The sequence below is a fragment of the Suncus etruscus genome, chromosome 4 (assembly GCF_024139225.1).
Source record: "Suncus etruscus isolate mSunEtr1 chromosome 4, mSunEtr1.pri.cur, whole genome shotgun sequence".
Classification (NCBI taxonomy): Eukaryota; Metazoa; Chordata; class Mammalia; order Eulipotyphla; family Soricidae; genus Suncus; species Suncus etruscus.
Window position 1 is genome coordinate 18,781,709 of NC_064851.1, and position 21,978 is coordinate 18,803,686.

At 50.0% G+C, this 21,978-nt stretch overlaps 3 protein-coding genes across 6 annotated transcripts in view; 1 reads left to right on the top strand and 2 right to left on the bottom strand.

Moving 5' to 3' along the window:
- Positions 1 to 1,185, top strand: part of CAPZB (capping actin protein of muscle Z-line subunit beta) — a 126,740-nt gene extending 125,555 nt beyond the window's left edge. The window contains exon 13 of the mRNA XM_049772525.1: positions 331 to 1,185. Within this exon, the coding sequence (XP_049628482.1) occupies positions 331 to 418 (88 nt within the window). The 3' untranslated portion in view covers positions 419 to 1,185. The remainder of the gene's footprint in view (positions 1 to 330) is intronic.
- The window catches only part of HTR6 (5-hydroxytryptamine receptor 6), a 742,605-nt gene that overhangs the window by 308,150 nt on the left and 412,477 nt on the right, over positions 1 to 21,978 (bottom strand). The window lies entirely within an intron of this gene.
- On the bottom strand, positions 6,432 to 21,892 carry SLC66A1 (solute carrier family 66 member 1). Of its 4 annotated transcripts, XM_049772086.1 has the most exons (9): positions 21,817 to 21,884; positions 19,165 to 19,255; positions 16,531 to 16,741; positions 11,939 to 12,068; positions 10,574 to 10,661; positions 9,603 to 9,745; positions 9,401 to 9,493; positions 8,663 to 8,848; positions 6,432 to 7,054 (listed from the first exon to the last, which is right to left on the bottom strand). In XM_049772086.1, the coding sequence occupies exons 3-9, from the start codon at positions 16,692 to 16,694 to the stop codon at positions 6,968 to 6,970; spliced, it is 891 nt and encodes a 296-aa protein (XP_049628043.1). In that variant the 5' UTR covers positions 16,695 to 16,741; positions 19,165 to 19,255; positions 21,817 to 21,884; the 3' UTR covers positions 6,432 to 6,967. The 4 variants fall into 4 exon arrangements, with proteins under 4 accessions (XP_049628043.1, XP_049628044.1, XP_049628045.1 ...); XM_049772087.1 differs by lacking the exon at positions 19,165 to 19,255 and having other exon boundaries at positions 21,817 to 21,892; XM_049772088.1 differs by lacking the exons at positions 19,165 to 19,255; positions 21,817 to 21,884 and having other exon boundaries at positions 16,531 to 16,903.

Genomic DNA, 21,978 nt, shown 5'->3' on the forward strand with positions numbered 1-21,978 from the left:
TTGCTGCGGTCCTACCCACTGAGCAGCTTTGTCCCTTCCTGGGTAGGGCAGGGGGCCACTTATGGTGGGTTCCTTCTCAGACCTTGTGCCTCAGCTTACCCAACCATGGACTGCTACTCTGGACTAAGATCAGGGTGGCCTTGTTGCTCAGGCTGACCCTGTGCTGGAGCAGAGGGGGTGGGGGAGGGAGAGGAGTGTCAGAGTGCTGGAGGCCACCTGCAGCGGAACTGCCACAAAGGCAGTTCCCTGCGCCTTCCTTCCGAGCTGTGTGTCACCTCCCTGTCACCCTCTCCCCAGGAACCTGCTGATCTTTCTTTTTCTTCCCGATAGGTCTGTGCAGACTTTGGCAGACAAATCAAAACAAGAAGCTCTCAAGAACGACCTGGTGGAGGCTTTGAAGAGAAAGCAGCAATGTTAAACCTCTGCTTCCTGCTAACCGGACACCATGCACTCTTTAGAGTCCTTTCTTAGAAACTTGTTTTCTGCTCCCTGCCCTCACCCCCACCTCCCCACAGGTCACATAACAACTTGCTCATGATGCCCAGCACCATCGCACCAGAATAAAGCCTGAACTGCCCTCCTGTCTCTGAGGCTTACCTGCCACCACATTCGCCACCAAGTCTCGCAATTTCTGTAGAAACTGTGTGTTTTATGTTTCCCAGCCTCTTGTCCTTCCCCAGCCCGTTTACAGGCATAAAAACTGTCTGCCTCCCCTCCACGCCCCTCCCTTCTCCTGCCTTTTTTGTTACATTGGTGTAAAAAATGTAAAACAAAAAAATTTTATGAACTGTGGTGTGTGAACGATAGAAGAAAAACTGGAAATCTGATTCCAAGTGTGTTTGGGAGTTGCTTGGGATTGGGGCTGTGGGGGACAGGGGACAGTTCTGGGAGCAGGGAGGCCCCCAGCACTGCCCTGTACACTGGCCCCTATCCCGTGGAGACCACATTGGGGTTCGGGGTGGGGGTGGGGACCTGCCGACCGTTCTGCTCTTCTGGCCAGGTGCTTTTCTGTCAATTTTTATGGAATGCAAAGGAGTTTTTGTTTGTTTTATTTTTTGGTTTTTTTTTTTTTTTTTTTTTGTAAAGCTTAAAAAAATCTACATCTTATACTTGAGCTTCCATACTTAAAAAAAAAAAAGAAGGAAAAATAACAAAAAAAATAATAAAAACAAAACTGGGACTCAATTGCAGTGGCCTCCTGTTCTTTGTCGCCTGCCTTACAGAGCAGTATACCCTGACTGTGCCTCCTGGGACATCAAGCATAGAGGTACTGTGTGCTTGTCATGTCCAGTCTGGTGACCAAAGGTCCTAGTTGAAGCCCCGAGAAAGGGAGAGCACTAGGCCTAAGCTAACTAGAGCGTGTCATAGGCGCCACCACTGCTTGTGTTTTGAGGCTGAATTAAGCTGATGAGAGGGAGTAATGGGACTCCTTACTGGGCTTCTCTGGGGAGGAGAAGTCAGAGACAAGTGGCCGCACTAGTCACGAGTTACAGGTAGCCTGACCCTGCTGCTCTGCCTTCCTTCCCTTGGGCGATTGCAGGCTCTGTGCCTGAGGCAGGAAGGGGGCCAAGACGGCTTGTGGAGGGCTGAATGGTCTTCAAGGTCCAGGTACTGTGGGTGACAGTCCCCTAGGATGACCTGTGGCCAATTCCCCACCCCAAGGCTCACTAGATAATTCCTTAAAGTGCTCTTTGGTGCAGATTGACAGAACTGGAAGCCGTGGGATGGGTGGGTGGGTGGCAGGAGCCTTTACTTTAGGTCAAGCTCACGGGACACCCAGGACTAGTGCTGGTGATGCACTTTTCCCTGGAAAGTGGCCTATTGGGTATCTTCTCAGGAAAGGGCAATCCAGACATCCAGAAAACAAAATACTAAGCCATAGTTTCTTTTCAGTCTGGAGTACATGTTCTGTAGAATGAATAGATCATGCTATATGTTATTTCACCTTGATATCTTCAATGGCTCAGATCCTTTTAATATATTATTTATGTTTATATATATATATATATATATATATATATATATATATATATATATATATATATATATATATATATATATATTTAAGCACCACGATTACAAGCATTGTAATTGGGTTTCAGTCATAAACAGAACAGCCCCCCATCACCAGTGCAACCCCACCCCGCCTGTATTCGAGACAGGCATTTTACTTCTCTAACATTGTCATGCTAGTTGTTAGTGTAGTTATTACCCTAACTGCACCCACCACTCTTTGTGGTGAGTTTCATATTGTGAGCCAGTACTTCCAGCCCTCACCTCTATTGTCTCGGGGCATTATTACAACAATGTCTTTAATATTTCTTAAGACCCACAGATGAGTGAAACTATTGTGTCTATCTCTCTCCCTTTGACATTTCACTCAGCATAATAGATTCCATGTCCATCCATGTAGAGGAAAATTTCATGACTTCATCTCCTGACGGCTGCATAATATTCCAATGTGTATATATACCAGTTTCTTTAGCCATTCATCTGTTGAAGGGCGTCTTGGTTGTTTCCAGAGTCTGGCTATTGTAAAGAGTACTGCAATGAAAATAGGTGTGAGGAAGTGTTTTTTGGAATTGTATTTTTATGTTCCTAGGGTATGTCCATAGGAGTGGTATAGTTGGATCAGATGGTAGCTCAGTTTCCGGTTTTTTGGGGAATCTCCATATTGTTTTCCATAAGGGCTGGACTAGACATCATTCTCACCAGCACTGAGTGAGTTCCTTTCCACATCCCCACCACAGATAACACCAAGACAGGTAGGTCCTATTATAATGATAAATGCCACACAGGTCATGTAAAGCCACAAAGTCACACGTTTAGGCTCGGATGCAAGATGGGAGACACTGATGCTTCCCATCTGCCTGTATTATGTGGCTCACAAATGATGCTATAAATACACAGACGATGAGCAGGAGCAATAGCACAGTGGTAGGGCATTTGCCTCACACATGGTCGACCTGGCACGGACCCAGGGTCAATCCCCGGCATCCCACATGGTCTCCCAAGCCTGCCAGGAGTGATTTCTGAGCACAGAACCAGGAGTAACCCCAAAGTGCCTTGAGTGTGGCCCAAAAACAAGAAAACAAGATGGGCCTTGGCAAAATAAGGCTCCCCAGCCCTGCTTTTGAAAAACTTGTGCCAAATTACAAGTGACTACAAGAAACAACTATTGGGGAATGTAATACATTCTCAGCATCCGATTCACATTTTAGTAATAGCTGATTTGGTGTTTATTCAAATACTGTTGTTGAATTATAATTTGCACATCACATTTCACTCCATTGAAAAGTGTATCCAGAGCCAGAGATCTAGAGATTAAGGTGTATGTCTTTCTGGAGGAGGGGTCACACCTGGCAATGCTCAAGAATTACTCCTGGCTGTGCTCAGAAGTAACTCCCGGCAGGCTTCAGGGACCATATGGGATGCCAGGATTCAAACTGGGATCCGTCCTGTATTGGCCACGTGCAAGGTAATGCCTTACCGCTGTGCTATTGCTCTGACCCTTAAGGGCCGTGCATGTGGTCAACCCCAGTTCAATCCCTGGCACCTTATGTCCCCTTCATGCCACGGAGTGGCCCCTGAGTACAGCTGAGTGTGACCCAAAACCCAAAATAAAGTATCCATTTAGGGCTGGATTTAGCTGGATGCATGTTTTGCATGATGGATCCCCTGGGTTTGTTATGAACACTGCATGGTCTGAGCACCACTAAGAGCAGCCTCAGCACAGAACAAGAAGCAAGCCCTGAGCAAACAGCATGTGGCCCCCAAACCAACAATGGGATGATAGAAAGTGTAGAGACTTAATGTGTTGCTTTTTTTTTTTTTTTTGGTTTTTGGGGTCACACCGACAGCGCTCAGGGGTTTACTCCTGGCTCTATGCTCAGAAATCGCTCCTGGCAGGCTCAGGGGACCAAATGGGATGCCAGGATTTGAACCACCGACCTTCTGCATGCAAGGCAAACACCTTACCTCCATGCTCTCTCTCCCATGTGTTGCTTCTTTGCCTGTCTGTATGTTGAGATGTTTCTGACATCCACTTCATGCATTCTCCAACCTCTTACTGCACACTTGCAGTGAACCTGGGATATGAAGCTGAACAGACCAGGCAAGTGCACTCAGGATATGGTGGGGCAGTTTTTATTATGCGTAGTGGCCTGTGGAGCAGGTGTAGATGCTGACCAGAGTTGCTGGGAGGTGGCTGTGTCCTTGTGCGACAGGGCTGGGGATTGATCCTTGGGTAGAGTTGCAGGCTGGCTTGAGTTCATGGTAGCAATGGACAGCTCTGCCTCACCCGCCTCTGCTCCCCTGAGGCCTTCTGAGAATGTCCCACAAAAAGACAACTAGCTGGGAAGCACAGTTACCCCCAAATGGAACCTGAAGTGAAGGTGGGTGTCTCACTTCAGGCAGGGGAAGGTTCCATCCTAGGCCATACCTAGAGAAGCTCCCTAACCCCTGCCTGCTACAAGGAGCCAAGAACGAGAAGAAATGCTAGAACCCCTTCATTGCAGGGGGCCCCAATCCACAGAAACTGACACCATCAGCAAAGGGAACCCACCAGCTGGATTATTCATCTATTTTGGGCTGGACCCAGGCAGGTGAGGCCTCACGAGCTACATTTGGCCCCCATAACTAGGCCTTCCAGCAGCCATCAAGCACCCCTGGACAAGTCCTGTCTCCCGAGGAGATTGGAGCACCAGCCTGAGTGATGAGAAGAAAGCTCTAATCCTCAGGCTGGGTGTCATCCAGCAAGTGAGGTTACCCTGGAGCAGGATGGTTCTCCCCATCCCCTAGAATCAAGTGGAGTCAGACCAGCCTGAGTCTTAGGTGGGTAGGGAGGTTGGCACCTGGCCCCAGATGCCCGATACAGAGTCCTACAGCTTGGGTACACTGGACATCAGGCTGGCCACACTGCACAACCTAGGCCTGGATCCCACCAGCTGAGCACTAGGTTGGGGACACCTGCTGTTTCAAGGCCAGGGGCTGGCAGAAGCCCTAGCCCAGGAAAACTCAGCAGGGTTGAAGCCTTGAGGTGTCAGAGGGTCTGATGGTCCCCTACCCCAGGTCTGATCTGGTCCCTCAGTGGTCAATCCCAGCAGCCTCCACTCTCACTAGGCAAACTGGGGCAAGCAGTCCCCTTTGACAAACCTTTTAAATAGCTGTCACCATCACAGCTCCAAATGAAGAACAAACGAGACAATGCCATACCTTCCAATGCCTGAGTGCCCCTGGGCTCCGTAGGTAGGCCCCAGATCAGGATGGCCCAAAGAAATATGCAGCACCCCTTCTATTTCTCTCCCAACCACATTTCTCTCCTCCCCAAACTAGTCAGCTGTGGCAAACCTGCCCCCTCAGCTCTGTACAGCACTTTTTCTAACTTGTCTTCCAAATGCCATCCAAGGTTAATCCTTTAGGTAGCCTTCCCAGGGTGCATCTTCCAGGACTGGTTGCCTTGGCTGGCAAGCATTGTGTGCCTTCTGGTCCAGCCCTTACCACTTAAGCCTAATACCCCTAACCACCTCCAATACAGAGGGGGTCAAAAGGAATATAGAGGGCTGGGAGCTGCTCCCAGTAGTTATTGGGACTCTCCGAGTCATGCTTTGCTTCATTGTATTTGGTCTGAGGCTCTTAGCTCTGGTTCCAGAAGAAAATTCTAGAGGGGTGAGAGTGATGGTATAGCAGGTAGGGCACTCTTGCAAGTGGCCAACCTGTGTTGGATCCCTGGCATCCCATATGGTCCCTTGAGTACCACCATGAGTGGTTTCTGAGTGCAGAGCTAGGAGCATTTCTGGGTGTGGTCCCAAAACAAACCAAATCAAAAAGAAAATTAAAATTCTAGAACATAGCCTCCTGCCAGGCTGCAGAGATGTCTCAAGAGATGAGGAGCCTGGATTCTATCTCCAACCCCACAGCACCAGCATGTCCTCAAAACCTCCAAAATAAGGTTCATCTTGCTATGTAGCATATCACCCACAGCAACCTGCACAGATGGCTCCTACCCTGGGTGGTCAGACCAACACTAAGGGAGGCTGGCTCCTTTGTCCTTAGGTCCTGCCTGGCCAAGAAAAAAAAAAAAAAAAAGCCTGCGAAGTCAACTCATAATAGAGACCAACTAAATTGGAAGTCAGGAACTAGAGTTCTGCTTCCTTCTCCTCAATCCTTCCCTCCTTCCCCTGCCATTTCCTGCTCACCCTACACCATGGTACTTCCTCCAGGAAAGTCTTTCTGATTGTTAGTTCTGAATACCACTCTCCTCCGTTTGATCATTTATATGATGACCAAAGATGACCTTTATTGAGATCTCGCTCCACGACAGACTATGGGGCTGAGTTCTATAATGACGCCATCTTCATCCCATGTCACAAATGAGTAAGACAGACACAAGAACCCAGATCTGAGCTGCATTTCCCTGAGTGCCGAAGCACAGAGGCCTGATGGTTCATATTCTCACCGTCACTGGAGACAGAGTCAGTCTCAGAGACAGACACAGGTTGGGGAGAAGGCAGGGATGGGGTAGAGCTGCCAGACAGTCTCAAGTACTCTCCCGCTCAGTAACCCACCTAGGATTTCAAAGGTAGAGTCCAGATCCCTTCCTGCTGCTGTGCCCTGAGCTGCCCTGAGCTTGGGGAAAGGGCGAGAAAAGGGCTGGCAGGAAATACCATTTACTATTTTTCAGAGTCCAGGGACAAGCTGAGCCCTCCTGAAGGGCAGGTGGAATGAGGTAGGTGGGGTGCACGCTCTGGTGTCTGTGCCATTGCCTGCCAGCATGAGGGCCAGAACAGCACAGAAACTGCCTGGGACCAGCCTGGTGCATGGAAGGCTTTTGGGGCACTGGGAGAAGTGCAGTGCCAACCTGGCAGGGTAGTCCAGTTCTCGGCCGCAGCACCTCTACTGACACACTAGCCCCTGCCTGGGTGCAGCATCTGGAGGTCACTGTCATCCTGGGCAACCCAGGTACCCATCAGCTGGGGAGGAGAGGCCGGCGCTCCGAGGAGGTGGCAGCGGTGGTGTTGTTGTTGTTCCTATATATCAGGAACTGGATAGAGATCTGGAGGGGCCCAAGTCAAGGTCAGAGCAAGCAGAGCTGGACCCGGCCCATCCCAAGGTGGATTTCCCTCCTCTCTCTCAGCCCACCATTCCTTTTCTCCAAAGGCCAACCCATTCCACCCACACCCAACTCCATCACTTTCCATGACTAGAGCTGGGGTTTCCTCTCAGGCAATCCCAACCCTCAGTCCTGAGCTCAGGATTTCTTTCTCACTGCATCCTGGGCATCTCGCCCAGGGGCTGGGGCCATCTGGAACACTAGAGTTTCAACCTTTCTCTCCTTGTACCTACCAGGGATCAGCACATATGTAGAACAAGGGAGACTTGATACTGCCCTGGTCAGTAGATAGCAAACCTTTCCTGAGTGCTTATCAAGTGCTGGGGATACCCTTTCATGGGTTACCATTCCATCATCCTGGTGGGGCAGTGGCTGTTAATTCTACCATGCAAGATGAAGATTCAGAAACACAGAGAAGTTTATGGTTTTCCCCATGCCACACAGCTCTGAGGCAGAATTTGGACCTAAGCATTTTTTGGGGGGGTCACACCTAAAAATGCTCAGTGGTTATCCTGGCTCTGCACTTAGGTATCACACTTGGTAGTGCTTGGGGGACCATATGGGATGCCGGGTATTGAACCTATGTCAGCTGTTTATAAGGCAAATGTCCTACCTGTTGTGTTATTGCTCTGGCACTAAATCAAACCTTTTCTATAATTCAAACTCAATAGTCTCTAAGTCCCACCATTCATTCTTCTAGCCCAAATAGACTAACAAATTTCCCCCTAGTCTTCAGGGCCTTAGTTGAGTGAGGTCAACTTGAAATGGCCTTTGCTGAGCCTCTGATTTGGGACAGCACCAGGTTCCACAACTGATGCCACTGCAATGAAGAATTGGAGAAGCATGTTGTCAGCTGCTGCCCGCCAAGCTGTAAAGTTCTGGGGGCAAGAGCCATTCTTTTCTTGCTCACTAATGGATCTAATGCCAAGTAGGGAAAGTAGCTCACAGGTTTGACTCTTACATGAGTGTTTAGTTAGTGGATGAGAAGTGATGGGAAGATGAATGGGAGGATGGATGGATGGATGGATGAATGGATGAACATAGGTATGAAGGCATGGGTAAGTGGGTAGGATGGGTGAATATGTGGAAGAACAGATGACTGAGTGGTAGATGGGTGGGTTGGGTGGATGGATGGATGGATGGATGCATGGATGGATGAATGGATGGATGGTTAGATGGATGGGTGATTAGATGGATGGGTGATGGGTGTGTGGAAGGATAATGAATGGATAGATGGGAGGGTGGATGGAGGATGGATACATGCATGGATTAATGGATAGATGGATGGATGGATGGGTGATGGGTGTGTGGAAGGATAATAGATGGGTAGATAGGCGGGTGGATGGAGGATGGATGGATGCATGCATGGATGGATGTTGGGTGAGTGGACGAATATATGAAAAGGATGGAAAGATAGACAAACAGGAAGATGGGCAGACAGGCGGACAAACAGATAAATAGGAGTAAAGATGGAAGATATACAGAGGCTGATCCTATGTGAGAAAGAAGTTTCCATACCTGCCCACTCAACAAGCCCATCCTGAAGGATACAATGGTATCGAGAAGCAGGACTCCCAGGCTGCCCACGAGCCAGGGCAGGTGGTGCAGCACATAGCTGCCTTCGCTCTGGCCGACCTCAGGGTTTTTGAGCAGTACACTCACCCCGTACAGCGTGTTCCCCAGCATGACCAACGCAAACAGCGAATAGGAGATCCCCTGGGTAGACTGCCGCAGGAACTAGAGATGAGAAGGGGGTTGGACACTTCAGGTGGGGGGACCCTGCCCTCCACTCCATTACTGCCTATATGGAGCTGGTGTCCCACCATGCACTCTGTGTCCTGTTTGGGCCTGGCTCATACCCACCCTCCCACAGCCTGAGCCCTGTCCCCCACTATGACCACCACTTCTAGGCCAACCCTCAGGCCCAGCCACCATGTTTGTCTCACCCCTGCTAGCCTGGGTTTCCAGATCTCAGTTTCCTGCAAGCCTCCCCACAACTCCTGATTCTCCACCTCATCTTTCAGGCCCTCCCCCCCTCTTTCCTGACCTCCTGCCTCCTAATCTTTCTGAAAACTGGATGACAGGTGCCCCATCTGAGGAAATCAACTCATACCCATTTCCTTAAGGCAGAAACTGAGGCTTGGAGGCGTCGATTAGTTTGCCCAAGCCCTCAGTGGGCACAGATGCAAAGCTTGAGCAGAAATTCATATGACACTGGTCCTTAACCCCCAGACCCAGACTGCGCCTCTTCCACAGGGCCCCCCAGTCCTGCCCCTGCTAAGGGCTCACATTGGTGCGAATCTGCGGCAGCCTGGAAAGCAGGTACAGAACACTGGAGATTGAGCCAATGACGAAGCCAATAATCTCCTTCCGAGTGAAGGGCTGAGGGTGCAGAAAGAGTGTTCAGTGCAGGGTGAGCTCTCCAGCTCTGTCCTAGAAGCAATCTCCACCCTTTGACTAGTCCTATCCCCCATCTCACCCAATACCTCACCTTATTACCTGGCTCCACAGATAGGAGCCTGCGGCTCCAGAAGCCATCACTTGGGGCAGTCCTGGGGTGGGGGATGCTCATCATTGGGGTAGCACAGGTCATGGCCAGGGTGAACAGGAGCATAACGTTGATGGGTGTGGATACTGGAGAAAGGCAGAAGGGAGCTGGGTTAGTGTCTCAGTCCCAGCCCCCAAACCTGGTCCCTGAGTCCCAGCCCAACCTCTCAGTCACCTAGTCAGTGTGTGACCTTGGATGAATGTCATGATATCTCTGAACTTCGCTCCTCTATAAATAGACTGAATAATAGCAAACCCTTTCCTGAGCTGTAATGATGAAACAATGATGGGGCCTGGACAGTACAGTGGGTAGGGTGCTTGCCTGGAAGGCACCCAACTAGGGTTCAATCCCTGGCATCCCATATGGTCCCCCAGCTTGCCAGAACTAATTCCTGAGTGCAGAGCCAGGAGTAACCTCTGAGCATTTTGAGTGTGGTCAGAAACAAAAAAAAAAACCCAAAGTGAAACAATGAGAGTTGGGGGATCAGGAGGGCATTTCTCCAAAGCAGAAATGTCTATGAACCCCCCCCCCACCACTTCCTGCAGGACACGTGGCCATGCAGCCGTCTCAAACCTCAGCTATCAGCTCCTCACAGCCCTTCTAGGTGTCAAGGCCTAGAGTATGTCTCCCAGGCGCCCATTCCAGTGGCAGGTACAGAGAAGCCACAGCAACGAGTCTGGGAACAGGCCCATGTGGTCTGGCCCGGATGTTCTCATTGCCTTTCCATCCCTATCATGGTTGATCCTGATCTGCTGATGTGGCTCAGGCTCTCAGATAAGGCCCAAGGAAACCTCTTTGAGGTTTGGTTTATCACCAGCAAGAGGAAACACTTCCACCCCATACTTCCCCTCTGCCACTGCCTCAGTCCTGCCTTTTCCCCAGAGTGCATGGCACCAGGGGAACAGCATACTCACACAGAGAAGGGCGATTCTTAAACTTGTAATGAAAGTACAGGGACAGCATCACCAGGTCAGCCAGGACATAATACACCGCTGTGTAGGTCTGTAAGAGAAAGAGGAGGGGCCGGAGAGATAGCATGGAGGTAGGGTGTTTGCCTTTCATGCAGAAGGATGGTGGTTCGAATCCCAGCATCCCATATGGTCCCCTGAAACTGCCAGCAGCGATTTCTGAGCGCTGTCGGTGTGACCCAAAAACCAAAACCAAAACCAATAAATAAAGAGAAACAGAGAAACCTGGTGCCCACGGGTTGACTGTGCTCCCAGGCATAGGGGAACCACAGGCTGTCATGGGCACTGTACTTGGCCATATTCTAGGAAGGGTGCTCCCAGACAAGCAAATCAACACCTCATCTCTCCAGGTTTCCATGTCTGGAAAGATGGGGGCCATAATTGGGAAGCCAAGTGCTCACCCAGAGCAAGCAGAGAGAGCTAGCTGCCATGTTGTGCCCATGGGGGACTCAAAGTGAGTAGACTGATGGGCAGAGGGACATCAAGACTGCACAGTGGACTTAGAAAGACAAAGGCACAGCCACAGGAGCACTTCCTCTCCCAGAGAACCTTCACACTATCTCTGGTTCACTCTGCTAATAGGGAAACAGACCCAGGAAAGGCCCCAAGTGTGGCAGAATGCTCTCAAGAGTGTGTGATCTGGGTTGGAAAGAAAGTGAGTGAATAAGCCTCTTGCCTTGCATGTGGCCAACTTGGGCTCAATTCCTGGCAAGCCATATAGTTTCTGAACATGGCCAAGATTGATTCCTGAGATCAGAGGCAGAGTAATCCCTGAGCTCCACCAAGTGTGACCAAAAAAGAGTTTGTAGGGCCAGAGTGATAGCACAGTGGTAGGGCATCTGCCTTGCATGCTGCCAACCTGGGACGGTTCCGGATTTGATCCCTAGCATCCCATATAGCATCCCCTGAGTCTGCCAGGAGTGATTTCTGAGTGCAGAGCCAGGAGTAACCCCTAAGCACCACCAAGTGTGGCCCACAAACAAACAAACAAAAAGAGTTTAGGGGGCCGGAGAGATAGCACATCAGTAGGGCATTTGCCTTGTACACAGCTGACCTGGGACAGACCCAGGTTTGATTCCCAGCATCTCAAATGGTCCCCCAAACCTGCCAGGAATGATTTTTGAGCACAGAGCCAGGAATAACCCCTGAGCACACTGGGTATGGCCCAACAGGCAAAACAAAAAAACAAAACAAAAAAAAAAACAGACAAAGAGTTTGGGACCCTCAGAAACTAGAAGAACAAATCAGAACTGGGGAGCCCAGGATACTTTGCTGCCTGCCCTGACTCCCCCTGCCCAGGGAGCAGCCCACCTGCAGTGGCAGCTGATCCGCGAGGAAGGAGCCAATGAGGTTGCAGGAGTCACCGCCAATCCAGCCCAGGAGGAACCACAGTGACAGGGCTTGATCCATGTTGCCTGTCTTGCAGGCCTTGATGTACTGGCTGTGGAGGAGAGAGGCAGGTGGGGGTGACAATCAGGACCCAGGGCGGTGACATCACCCTGGAAGGCCAATCACAGAAACACCCAGAGGAAGGAAGCCTCCACAGAATAATAGGGCAGGTAGTGTCAGTGCAGTAGGTCATTCGGAGCAAATCCTTTTGCAGCTAATCTGTATAAGCTTTTCTTTGCCCTCTGCCCTGTGGAGCTCTGCCAGGATCTCTTCCCACCTGGGCTGGGCAGCTTTCCAAAGTTCCTTAGATCCACTCCAATTCTCCCACACATCTCCTGGGCTCTCTTTCCCTGGAAAAACTTGTTTTTGTTTGTTTGCTTGGGGCTTCTAGTTTTGGAGTAAAAACATGACCTGTTCATGCTTGGAAACTGCTCCTCACATTGCCTAAGCACCATGCAGTGCTGGGGTCTAGATCTAAGCCCCCAGCAGAAAATGCACTTGCTCAGCCCTGGAAACTTGGGGTTTGTAGAGAGTCCTTGAAGATTTGTGTCAGGAACGAAGAAAGATGTCATGGACACCCTGGGTTGTCCTTTCTGTGGAAAATGCGGGAATGGAAGAAGTCTGGTGCACTGCCCTATTTCCAGAAGGAAGATGATAAAATGGGTCAACAACGGCTTGCGGCTTGCTTTCTTTAAAGGCAGCAGAAGGCAGTCACACTCTCGGGGCACCACCATACTTGAAGACCTGATTGTTTGCTTTAAGGTAGAAGCAGTGGAACCCTGTTTCAGATTTCTGGCTCAGTCCCTCATGAGCCCAAAGTTGGGCCCAAATAAGGGTCTTGGGCATGAATCTGAGTCCTACAAGGGGAGTGACAAGACATAACATGCCAGGCTGGCTTTGTTGATCATCTTGGGTCTAAGCGAAGGCCTCAGATCAAGACCCAAAGGGTCCCAACCATGACATGACTAACATTTTCTTCTCAAAATTTCTTTCTTTCTTTGTTGGCTTATTGCCCACAGCTGGGTCTGTTAAGGGATCATCAAATCTGGCAGTGCAGGGGGAGGATATGGAGGTTGGCTACATGCAAGGCAAGTGCCATACCTGCTGTACTAGCTCTCCAGTCCTATTCAAATTTCTTTTTTTGAGGGGCAAACGCCCTACCTTCATGCAATCTCTCCGACTCCTAATTTTTTTTTTTTTTTTTTTTTTTTATGTAGGAGCTACCAGGTAGAGTTGAGGGTGATGGGGAACTCTGGGACCACCTGAATGCAGTACAGCTAGCATGGCAGTGCTTGGGTTCATACCCAGTAGTGCTGAGAATGGAAACCAGATCCTTGGCAAATGCTCTACCACTTGGGCTGTCTTTCCAGCCCTCACCTGCATGACTGTAAATAAGTCAGAGGTAAATAAATGGCACCTGATCCCAACCAGAAACGAAGCAAGCTGGGTCTCAACCCCACTATTTCTGGCTGTCCTCCCCTCTCTGCAAAGCCCTATCTGAGGCCTCTCAAGCTTTGCTGCATTGGGATCACTCTTTCTCTTTAGGGTTCTTCCCAACCCCCACTTTGACAGTATCACTTAGAGCTTGGCTGTGCCTCAGTAAAACCCCTCAATCTTTTGTGCAGCCCCCACTTCTTACTCTCTTGGCCCCTGCGTACTCCAAGACCACTTTCCCTTCCTCTACCTTCACACACTGCCCTTAAGCCTGGTCTCCTTCTGGAAGGCTCAGAAATCATCACTTCCCCCTCAGAGTCTGCCTCTCCTTCCTCCTTTGTAATATCCCCTCACTCCTTTGCCCTTTCAGCAAAGAGACCTTGGTCTCTTGTTTTTTTGGGGGGGGTTTTGTTTTGTCTTGTTTTGGGGCCACTCAGCAGTGCTCTGTACTCAGGGATCACTGCTGGTGGGCTTGAGGGAACATAGGTAGATCCAACCTGATTGTTTGTATGCAAGGCAGAAGTCTTACCTGTACTATCATTTCTTTCTTCTAAAGAAAGACAAGTTAACTTATTAACTGACTTAAAAGCAGGGCAGGAATAAGAAATTGAGGATTTGGGTAAACTCCATCCTTCACGGCTTGGATCTGAACACTTACAGATGAAATTGCATAAGAAAAGGCAAGAGATCTGAAAAAGATTCTGAGAGTGAGGCCAGTGCCCAGGACAGGCCTGTGTTTTATCTCTGATGACCCCCAGTGATGGGGCCCGGGAGCAGGTAGTCTTTGAGAAGGTAACATCACCTGGCCGGTGCCCTTCTCGTGTCCTGTGATCCTGGCTTATGTGAGGGACAGAGGGGGCCTGACTGTAGGGCACCTCTGCTGAATAGGGCCAGGAGGCAGGTTCAAGGACTGGGACTTGAAGGCAGGCAGGGCAGAGGGGTGGGGAGGTGTCTCAGTTGGTATAGCATCGGCCTTGCTTTACATGTGGGACTTGGGTTCAATCCCCAGCAATGCAAAAAAATAAAGAGGGCAAGGGTAATCATACAGTTGGTACAGTGCTAGCCTTGCAATTGGCTGATCTGGGTTCAATCCCCAACATCTCATATGGTCCTTTGAGTACCATCAGGAATAATTCCTGAGAGCAGAGTCAGAAGCATTGCAGGGTGTGGCCCAAAGACCCAATAAATACACAAATAAGTACAAAACTACAAGGAATTATATCTTTTTACCCACTAGGGTAGCGATGATGAAAGCCATAAGTGTTTCAGGGGAAATGAGAAATTACTCACTGTTTTGGGGCCGTCAGTGTGGGATGATGAACATGATCTGAAACTGACTGTGGGGATGGTCACATGATTTTGGTGCCTGACACCCTTGGAACGTACAGTCAAATGAGCCAACTGCATAATCTGCAGCTTAGTAACTTTTTTTTTTCTTTTTTAGGGGATTTTAGAGCTACACTTGGCAGTGCTCAGGGCTCACTCCTGGTGATGCTGGGGGATCATCTGTGGTTCTGGAGATCCAATCAGGGTCAGTTGAATTGGAAACAAATGCCTTACCCTCTGTACTATCTCTTCTGCCAGAAGACTTTGGGGAGGGAAGGGGCCATCCCAGTAGTGCTCAGGGCTTACTTTTGACTCTATACTCAGGGATCAGTCCTGGTGGAGTTTGGGGGAGAGGGGTCATGAGGTGCTGGGGATCAAAATCGAGCCGGCTGCATACAAGGAAAGTGCAATACCCTCTGTACTATCTTTCAGCCTTAAAACTTTTGTTTTGTTTTTGGGCCATACCCAGTGATGCTCAGGGGTTAGTTACTTCTGGCTCTGCATTCAGGAATTACTCCTGGTGATGCTTAGGGGACCATATGGGTGCTGCAGATCAAACCTGAGTTTGCTATGTGTAAGGCAAGAGCACTACTTGCTATACTATCTCTCTTGCCCCAAGACTTTCTTGCTAATATCAAAAATGACATTTTCTCACTGTGGAATGTCTCACATTATAAGCTTGATGACCTCTGTGACCTCCTGCTGCTTGCCCCCCCAACTGCCTCCAACCTCCAACAATGTCTGTCATTAGCCTGGGCAGATGCTGTGGAATGCCTCCAAGTTGGAGCTTTAGATTAGACTCAACTCTGTGTGGCTGGAAACAGTTCCTTTCACAGAGGAAAAAATTGGGATTCAGAGCCACAGGGTGAAATCCCTAGTCATGACTCACATACATTTGCATCCAAAACCTACATTCTTGACCACACACGCTTGTGCCAGGCCCAGCTGAGGACATGGTCACTGTTTACCCACCCCACTGGGCCTCTACTGTACTATCTCAGGTGCAGGGGTGATCCTTGAGTGCAAAATCAGTAGCAAGCCTTGAACATTGGGGTGTGTGACCCAAACAACTAAAACAAAACAAACCAAACCAAACAAACCAAAAAAAGATTTCTCTAGGGCAGGGCCACAAAATATTGTACGGAGGGCCATTTGCAGCCCTCGGGCCGCAAGTCTGAGACCCCTGGTTAGAGGCTGGATGTGCTGCATCCAGACACCCACTCTCACTCTGTACTCCCTCTTTAAAAACTGTGCAATCTACAGCAGGCTACTTAAATTCTCTGGGCTTTATCTTCTCATGATGTAGGAATCATAATTGTATGCACTTCAGAGGACTGACACGATTAAACAAAGTAAAAAGATGTCAAGTAAGAGGCTGGAGCCATACTACAATGGATAAATATTTTCCTTACACACAGATGACCCAGGTTCCATTTCTAGGACCTCATATGATCCCCTGAGTAACTACCAGGAGTAATTCCTGAGTACGGAGCCAGGACTAAGTCCTGAGAATTGCCCAGTGTAGCCCAAAACCAAGCCAAAATAAAATTTCAAGTATTTATGACTGAGCCAAGCGCATAGTGAGCACTCAGCAAATAGGAGCAAGTGATATTCTTGCATCAGCTGGTTAGGTCCAGGTTGGGGTTCAGGGCAAGGCCCTTCCAGGTGAGTGGGGGGGCAGGAGGAAGCACACTTGGCCTGAAGTCTAGAGGGTCCCTGGCCACGTAGGCAGCCTTTCCCTGGGCACAACTCACGGAAAGGTGGATCCAGCGAAGCAGAGGATGGAGATCAGGCCCAGGCCCACACTGGCCTCATCCCAGCCGTCCTGAGCACACTCGCCAAACAAGTCCCATATCCACTGTCGGGATCCATTGGGGCAGTCGGAAAAATTGCTGGAAACAAGCCTTTTCCAGACCATGGCTGTGCAGATAGGAAGGCTCTGGTGTAGTGAGGCAGGCAAGAGACCTATAGGCACAAAGGAAAGGGCCTTTACACTTGGGGGATGAGTTCCTGTCACAGGCAATGCAATCACCAGCCTCCTTATCCAACACTAATGGAGCCCCAGAAACAGGCACAGCCACCCTCAAGGATATGGACAAAAACAAACTCTCTGCACAGCACTGAAACATGAGTTCCACTCTTGGGAACAAGTGCTTTCTCCCAGCCTCACCATTTGTGGCAGCCATTACTTGGGCAAGGCTTCCCTCTGGTTCCCCTTGGTGGGATGAGAGAGGTGGTTCAGTGTTTAGCAACTGTAAATTGCTCTGCTGTGGTCAGGCAAACCACATCGACTCATATTTTCATGTGGCTTAATTAACATGAATTCAGCATCAGCATCAAATTTTTTTTGGGGGGGGGGTCACACCCAGCAGCACTCAGGGGTTACTCCTGGCTCTACGCTCAGAAATCGCTCCTGGCAGGCTAGGGGGACCATGTGGGATGCCGGGATTCGAACCACTTGAACCATTGACCTTCTGCATGCAAGGCAAACATACTACCTCCATGCTATCTCTCCAGCCCCCAGCACCTATGTTTTAAGGTAGAATCATACCCAGTGTGTATCCCATGGGTGATGAAGATAAAGGGCTGCTGGCCACCTCGCCATTGGCATCACACTCGCAGCAGTGGACTGGTTATAGGGTAGGCCAGAGATTCTTCCTGGCACTTAGGCCACCTGCAGTTACTGGAATGTGATCCCCATAGAGAAAGGATGGAAAGGGGAGCTGCCAAAGTCATCAGTGTCAGGCAAAATCATACCTCCCCCGAGTCCTAAGCTCTTGGCCTGTTTTGCACTAAGCATCGTGTATGCACCTGCGTATTAGGGTCATATCAGCTTTGAAGTAAGATTATCACCTGCCCAAGGGCCCAGAAAGGTGACATTTGCTAGTCACAAAGCAGCAGTACCAAGTGTCAAACTCACAAGTGGATGCCCAACCCATCTTCCAGCAGCCCTCTCAAGGCAGAACCCTCCTGGGGTTAACCCGGAAGCAGCACACAACCCAGATGCAGGCTTTCCCTGGCCTCATTACAGTTCATATGGGCAATCTAGGCTTCCCCTGGCCTTGAGGGGCTCAGAGCTGGTCTCTCTTCAGCCACGTCCAGTTTCAGTTTATGAGCCATGTCCTGTGCTCCCGATTGAATATTTATGAAATCTGACCCCCCACGTAACAGGAAGTGTCTTTGTAAATGAGGCCTTCTTACTTCCTTCACCCCTTCTGCCAGCTGGGGGTACTGCCAGTCTATCAACAAGGACCACCTTCCCTGATACTGATTTGCTAGCCCCTTGACCTTGGACCTGCAGCCTGCAGACCAAAGCACATGTGCTGAGTGAAAGCCCCCAGTCCCCATCTATGACACTTTGTCAGCGCTGCCCTAATGGACCTGGTCACTCTGGCCCAACCCTACAAAGTGATGGTGGTAGCAAGCCATTAGCAGGGAAAAGAAAGAAAGAAAGAGAGAGAGAGAGAGAGAGAGAGAGAGAGAGAGAGAGAGAGAGAGAGAGAGAGAGAGAGAGAGAGAGAAAAGAAAGAAAGAAAGAAAGAAAGAAAGAAAGAAAGAAAGAAAGAAAGAAAGAAAGAAAGAAAGAAAGAAAGAAAGAAAGAAAGAAAGAAAGAAAGAAAGAAAAGAAAGTCAGAGGGTCTTTGCTCGGGAAGTTCTCCTATCAATCATTTTGTGTGTGTGTGTGTGTGTGTGTGTGTGTGAGAGAGAGAGAGAGAGAGAGAGAGAAAGAGAAAGAGAGAGAGAGAGAAGAAAGGAGGGAGGGAGGGAGGGAGAGAGAGAGAAAGAGAGAGCTAGCCTTGGGGGGAGAAGCACCCATGCACATTAGTAGGTCCAAGGTCAGATGAGGGGGGAAAAGAGTGAGTGAGTGAGAGAGAGAGAGAGAGAGAAGAGCACGAGCGAGTTAGCCTGGGGGGGGGGGGAGAAGCACCCATGCACATTACTAGGTCCAAAGTCAGATGAGGGTGGCTGAGAGCCTCTTGCCACCTGGGTGACCTTCAGCACAGATGAACAGATGAGGTGGAAATCATGGGACTGATGTCCCATGCATGGGCAACTGCAGGGGAAGTATGAGGTGCAGTGAGGAGCTATATCTTGACCATTTGAGGGCCAAGAAAAGGCCTAAAGGGCTGGAGCACATGCTTGGTTTGCTGAAAGTGGTGAGCTTGATCAACGAACAGCACTGCACAATCCACCAAGCGCTACGGCAGTAACCAATGAGTTGGTAATAGCCGAAGAGCCATAAAGCTCTGCCGAGTATTGTCCAACATCCACTTCCGAAAAAAACAGCAAAATCACTTTAGATGAAGTTCTTTAATCCCCAGACCTCCAGACTTCTTTCCATATTCTCTTCTTCTTGTAAACTTTGGGGTGCCCTTATAAGTCCTCACCTTAGTATACTGCCACCTTTGCAACTTTTTATATGTGGGGGACACGGTCCTCACTTCCAGATACAGTTGAGGACTTGGGCAAGTGAGAAACCTGGAAGAGACGCCAATTAAATGAGGAAACGGCCAGAGAGAACATGGAGGGGGGGTGGGCTTTACTGCCATGCAGATGTCTCCAGGTCACCCTGATACTACTGGCCTTCCTGTGCAACAAAGAAACTAACCCCTGAACTTGGAACTAGGAGTAGTTCGAGTACCACCAAACTCCCCCACTCCTAAGGCCCAATCAAGACAATGACATTTACTCCTGGGGGGTGCTGGTGAGAAGGAAATGCAAGAATGTTTAGCCAGTTGTTTGAGAGCCTAGAGACTGGTATCATAAGAAGCGGGTCCACTTATCATCATCTAAGGCCACTATCACTTTTCTTTTTCAGCAGATTAGGGAAGAAATGAGGCGGCTACAAGGTTAAAGTAAGGGGCTTCCCATACTGCGGGGGGCCGGTATACAGCTCGGAAAACACCACTGAAACACAATGAATACCTTCCTCCAAGGCTGGTGGTCTGCAGAGGACAACATACCCCCCCATACCTGAGGAGTAGGTGATGGGGCTGTCCCAGCTTGAGGGCACTATCCACTCTAGATCCCCAAGTCAGTGGTTCTGAACCTCCTGGGAAGCCAGCCTGCACCTGGCTCTGGGTGGAGATCCCCTCTTAGCCATGCAGCAGAATTAGCAGGTATAAAGCTTTAGTCCATCCAGAGGTTTGACCAAGCCCACAGCAGGGGTGTCTGGGTGCAGAGAGTGTTGTCCAGCCAGCTCCCAAGTTCACAATCAGAGCATCTAAATGGGGATTCAGGGGGGGCTGGCTGAGAAAACTCTCCACTTCTGCTAGGGCACATAGAGAACACCCAAGCTCTGACCACACTCAAGCTCATTTCCCAATTCCAGTCTGAGTCACAGAGAGCCTCCCACAGCACCTGTCAAAGGGCCGCTATTGCCTACTAGATCAAGGCCCCATTCCTTAGAGCTTTGCTTCACAGGTAGTATTTGAACAATAGCCCAACAACAACCCTAAGAGTTCATCTCCATCCCCTGCTCCAGGTTTTCAAATGTTTCTTTTTTTTTTTTTTTTTTTGGTTTTTGGGCCACACCCTGTGCCGCTCAGGGGTTACTCCTGGCTATGCGCTCAGAAGTTGCTCCTGGCTTCTTGGGGGACCATATGGGACACCGGGGGATCGAACCGCAGTCCGTCCTAGGCTAGCGCAGGCAAGGCAGGCACCTTACCTCCAGCGCCACCGCCCGGCCTCAAATGTTTCTTTGCAGGTCTCCAGGCTTCTGCTCAGCTGACTTTCCTAGGAGTATTATCCCTTTGCCCCAGGAGCCTGCTCCACAAAGAGCCAGTAAGTTGTCCTCTCAAAAAGGCGCTGTAGGGACTGGCAGGACAGGGCAGTTCCCCCATCCACACAATGGCCAACCTACTCTTCAGCAGTCACTACCCTTTCGGCCTACTCTTCTCTCTCACCCTGGTGGCAAACTTATTCTAGGACCTAGAAACATGAACCACACAGAACACACAGAGAGGAAAGAGGAGGAGGAGGAAGAGGAGAGAGGGACGGGGAAGAAAAGAGAAGAGGAAAACTGCAGGGAGTGGGAAAGAAATGGGATCTAATTATGAGCTTCCATTGGGCTAGCGCTAAGAAGGCCCTCCGTCTGGAATGGACTTGATACCTATAATCTAGAATAGCATCTGGACTTAATGCTGAAAAATTTTAATCCATGAACTGGGAGAATAAATGCAAGTATCTGCCTGCAAGATCAAATGTAAAGTTAAATGAGATCATCTAGTTCAGAAATGTAGAATTGTGCTTGGCTGGCACCAACACTACCCATCCAGGCATGACTATTTATTCTGTTCTGGGTAATCAGTCCTCTTCCAATACTCTCACCCCCATCCCATCTCTGGCACACAGACAGTAGCCTTCAGTGTTACATAAAGCAGCCTGGAAGAGTGACCCGCACCAGCAGCCCTCTCTCTCATTTCAACAGGCCACCCATGTGCAATGAATACTTTCAAAGCCTGCCGGGCTGGGCCTTCCTTCCAGTGGGGAGGAGGTAGACCTGAACATTCCAGGCCATGCTCCTAGCTTCCCTATGACTCAGCCCTACGCGGGCCGCCTGTTTGGGGGAGGATAATGACAGGGCAGGTGCTAGGGAAGCAAGCGTCGGGTCCCCGGGAAGCCCCCCCACCCCATCCGGCGCCCGCCCCGGAAAACAAATCAGCAGAAGCAGAAAGGGATCCAGAACCAGATCAGCCGGAACCAGAGATGAAAAGGGAGGCCAGACCCCAGGCCTGGGTGAGGCCGGACACAGCAGGCTCAGTTGATGGTCCCAGAGGAGGGGGGGACCCTGAGGTCATTCATTCCATTATGGGCCCAGGTCCTCTCTAAGTCTTTTTTATTTTTATTTTTATTTTTGGTTTTTGGGTCACACCCGGCAGTGCTCAGCTCTGCGCTCAGAAATCGCTCCAAGCAGGCTCGGGGAGGACCCTATGGGATGCCGGGATTCGAACCACCGTCCTTCTGCATGCAAGACAAACGCCCTACTCCGTGCTCTCTCCCCGGCCCCAGCCCCCCCTAGCCTTAGAAAGCCCGCTCACCGCATCCAGATCCGCAGCAGGGTCAGGGTCGGGCTCCTAGGTTCAACCTCGACAGCCTCGGTCAGCTGACACAAAGCCCCGCCCCTCCCACGTGGCCCCGCCCCCTCAACAGCGAGGCCCCGCCCTTCGCCGAGGCACAGCTATTGGCGGATAGGTTTCGAG

What these genes read in the sequence shown, in the direction of transcription:
- SLC66A1 (XM_049772087.1), bottom strand. Translation starts at nt 16,694, where the DNA reads ATGGTCTGGAAAAGGCTTGTTTCCAGCAATTTTTCCGACTGCCCCAAT. An exon ending in TTCGCTGGATCCACCTTTCC is followed by an intron (nt 12,069 to 16,530) that starts GTGAGTTGTGCC and finishes TCTCCTCCACAG; the next exon opens with CCAGTACATCAAGGCCTGCA. An exon ending in CGGATCAGCTGCCACTGCAG is followed by an intron (nt 10,662 to 11,938) that starts GTGGGCTGCTCC and finishes TTTCTCTTACAG; the next exon opens with ACCTACACAGCGGTGTATTA.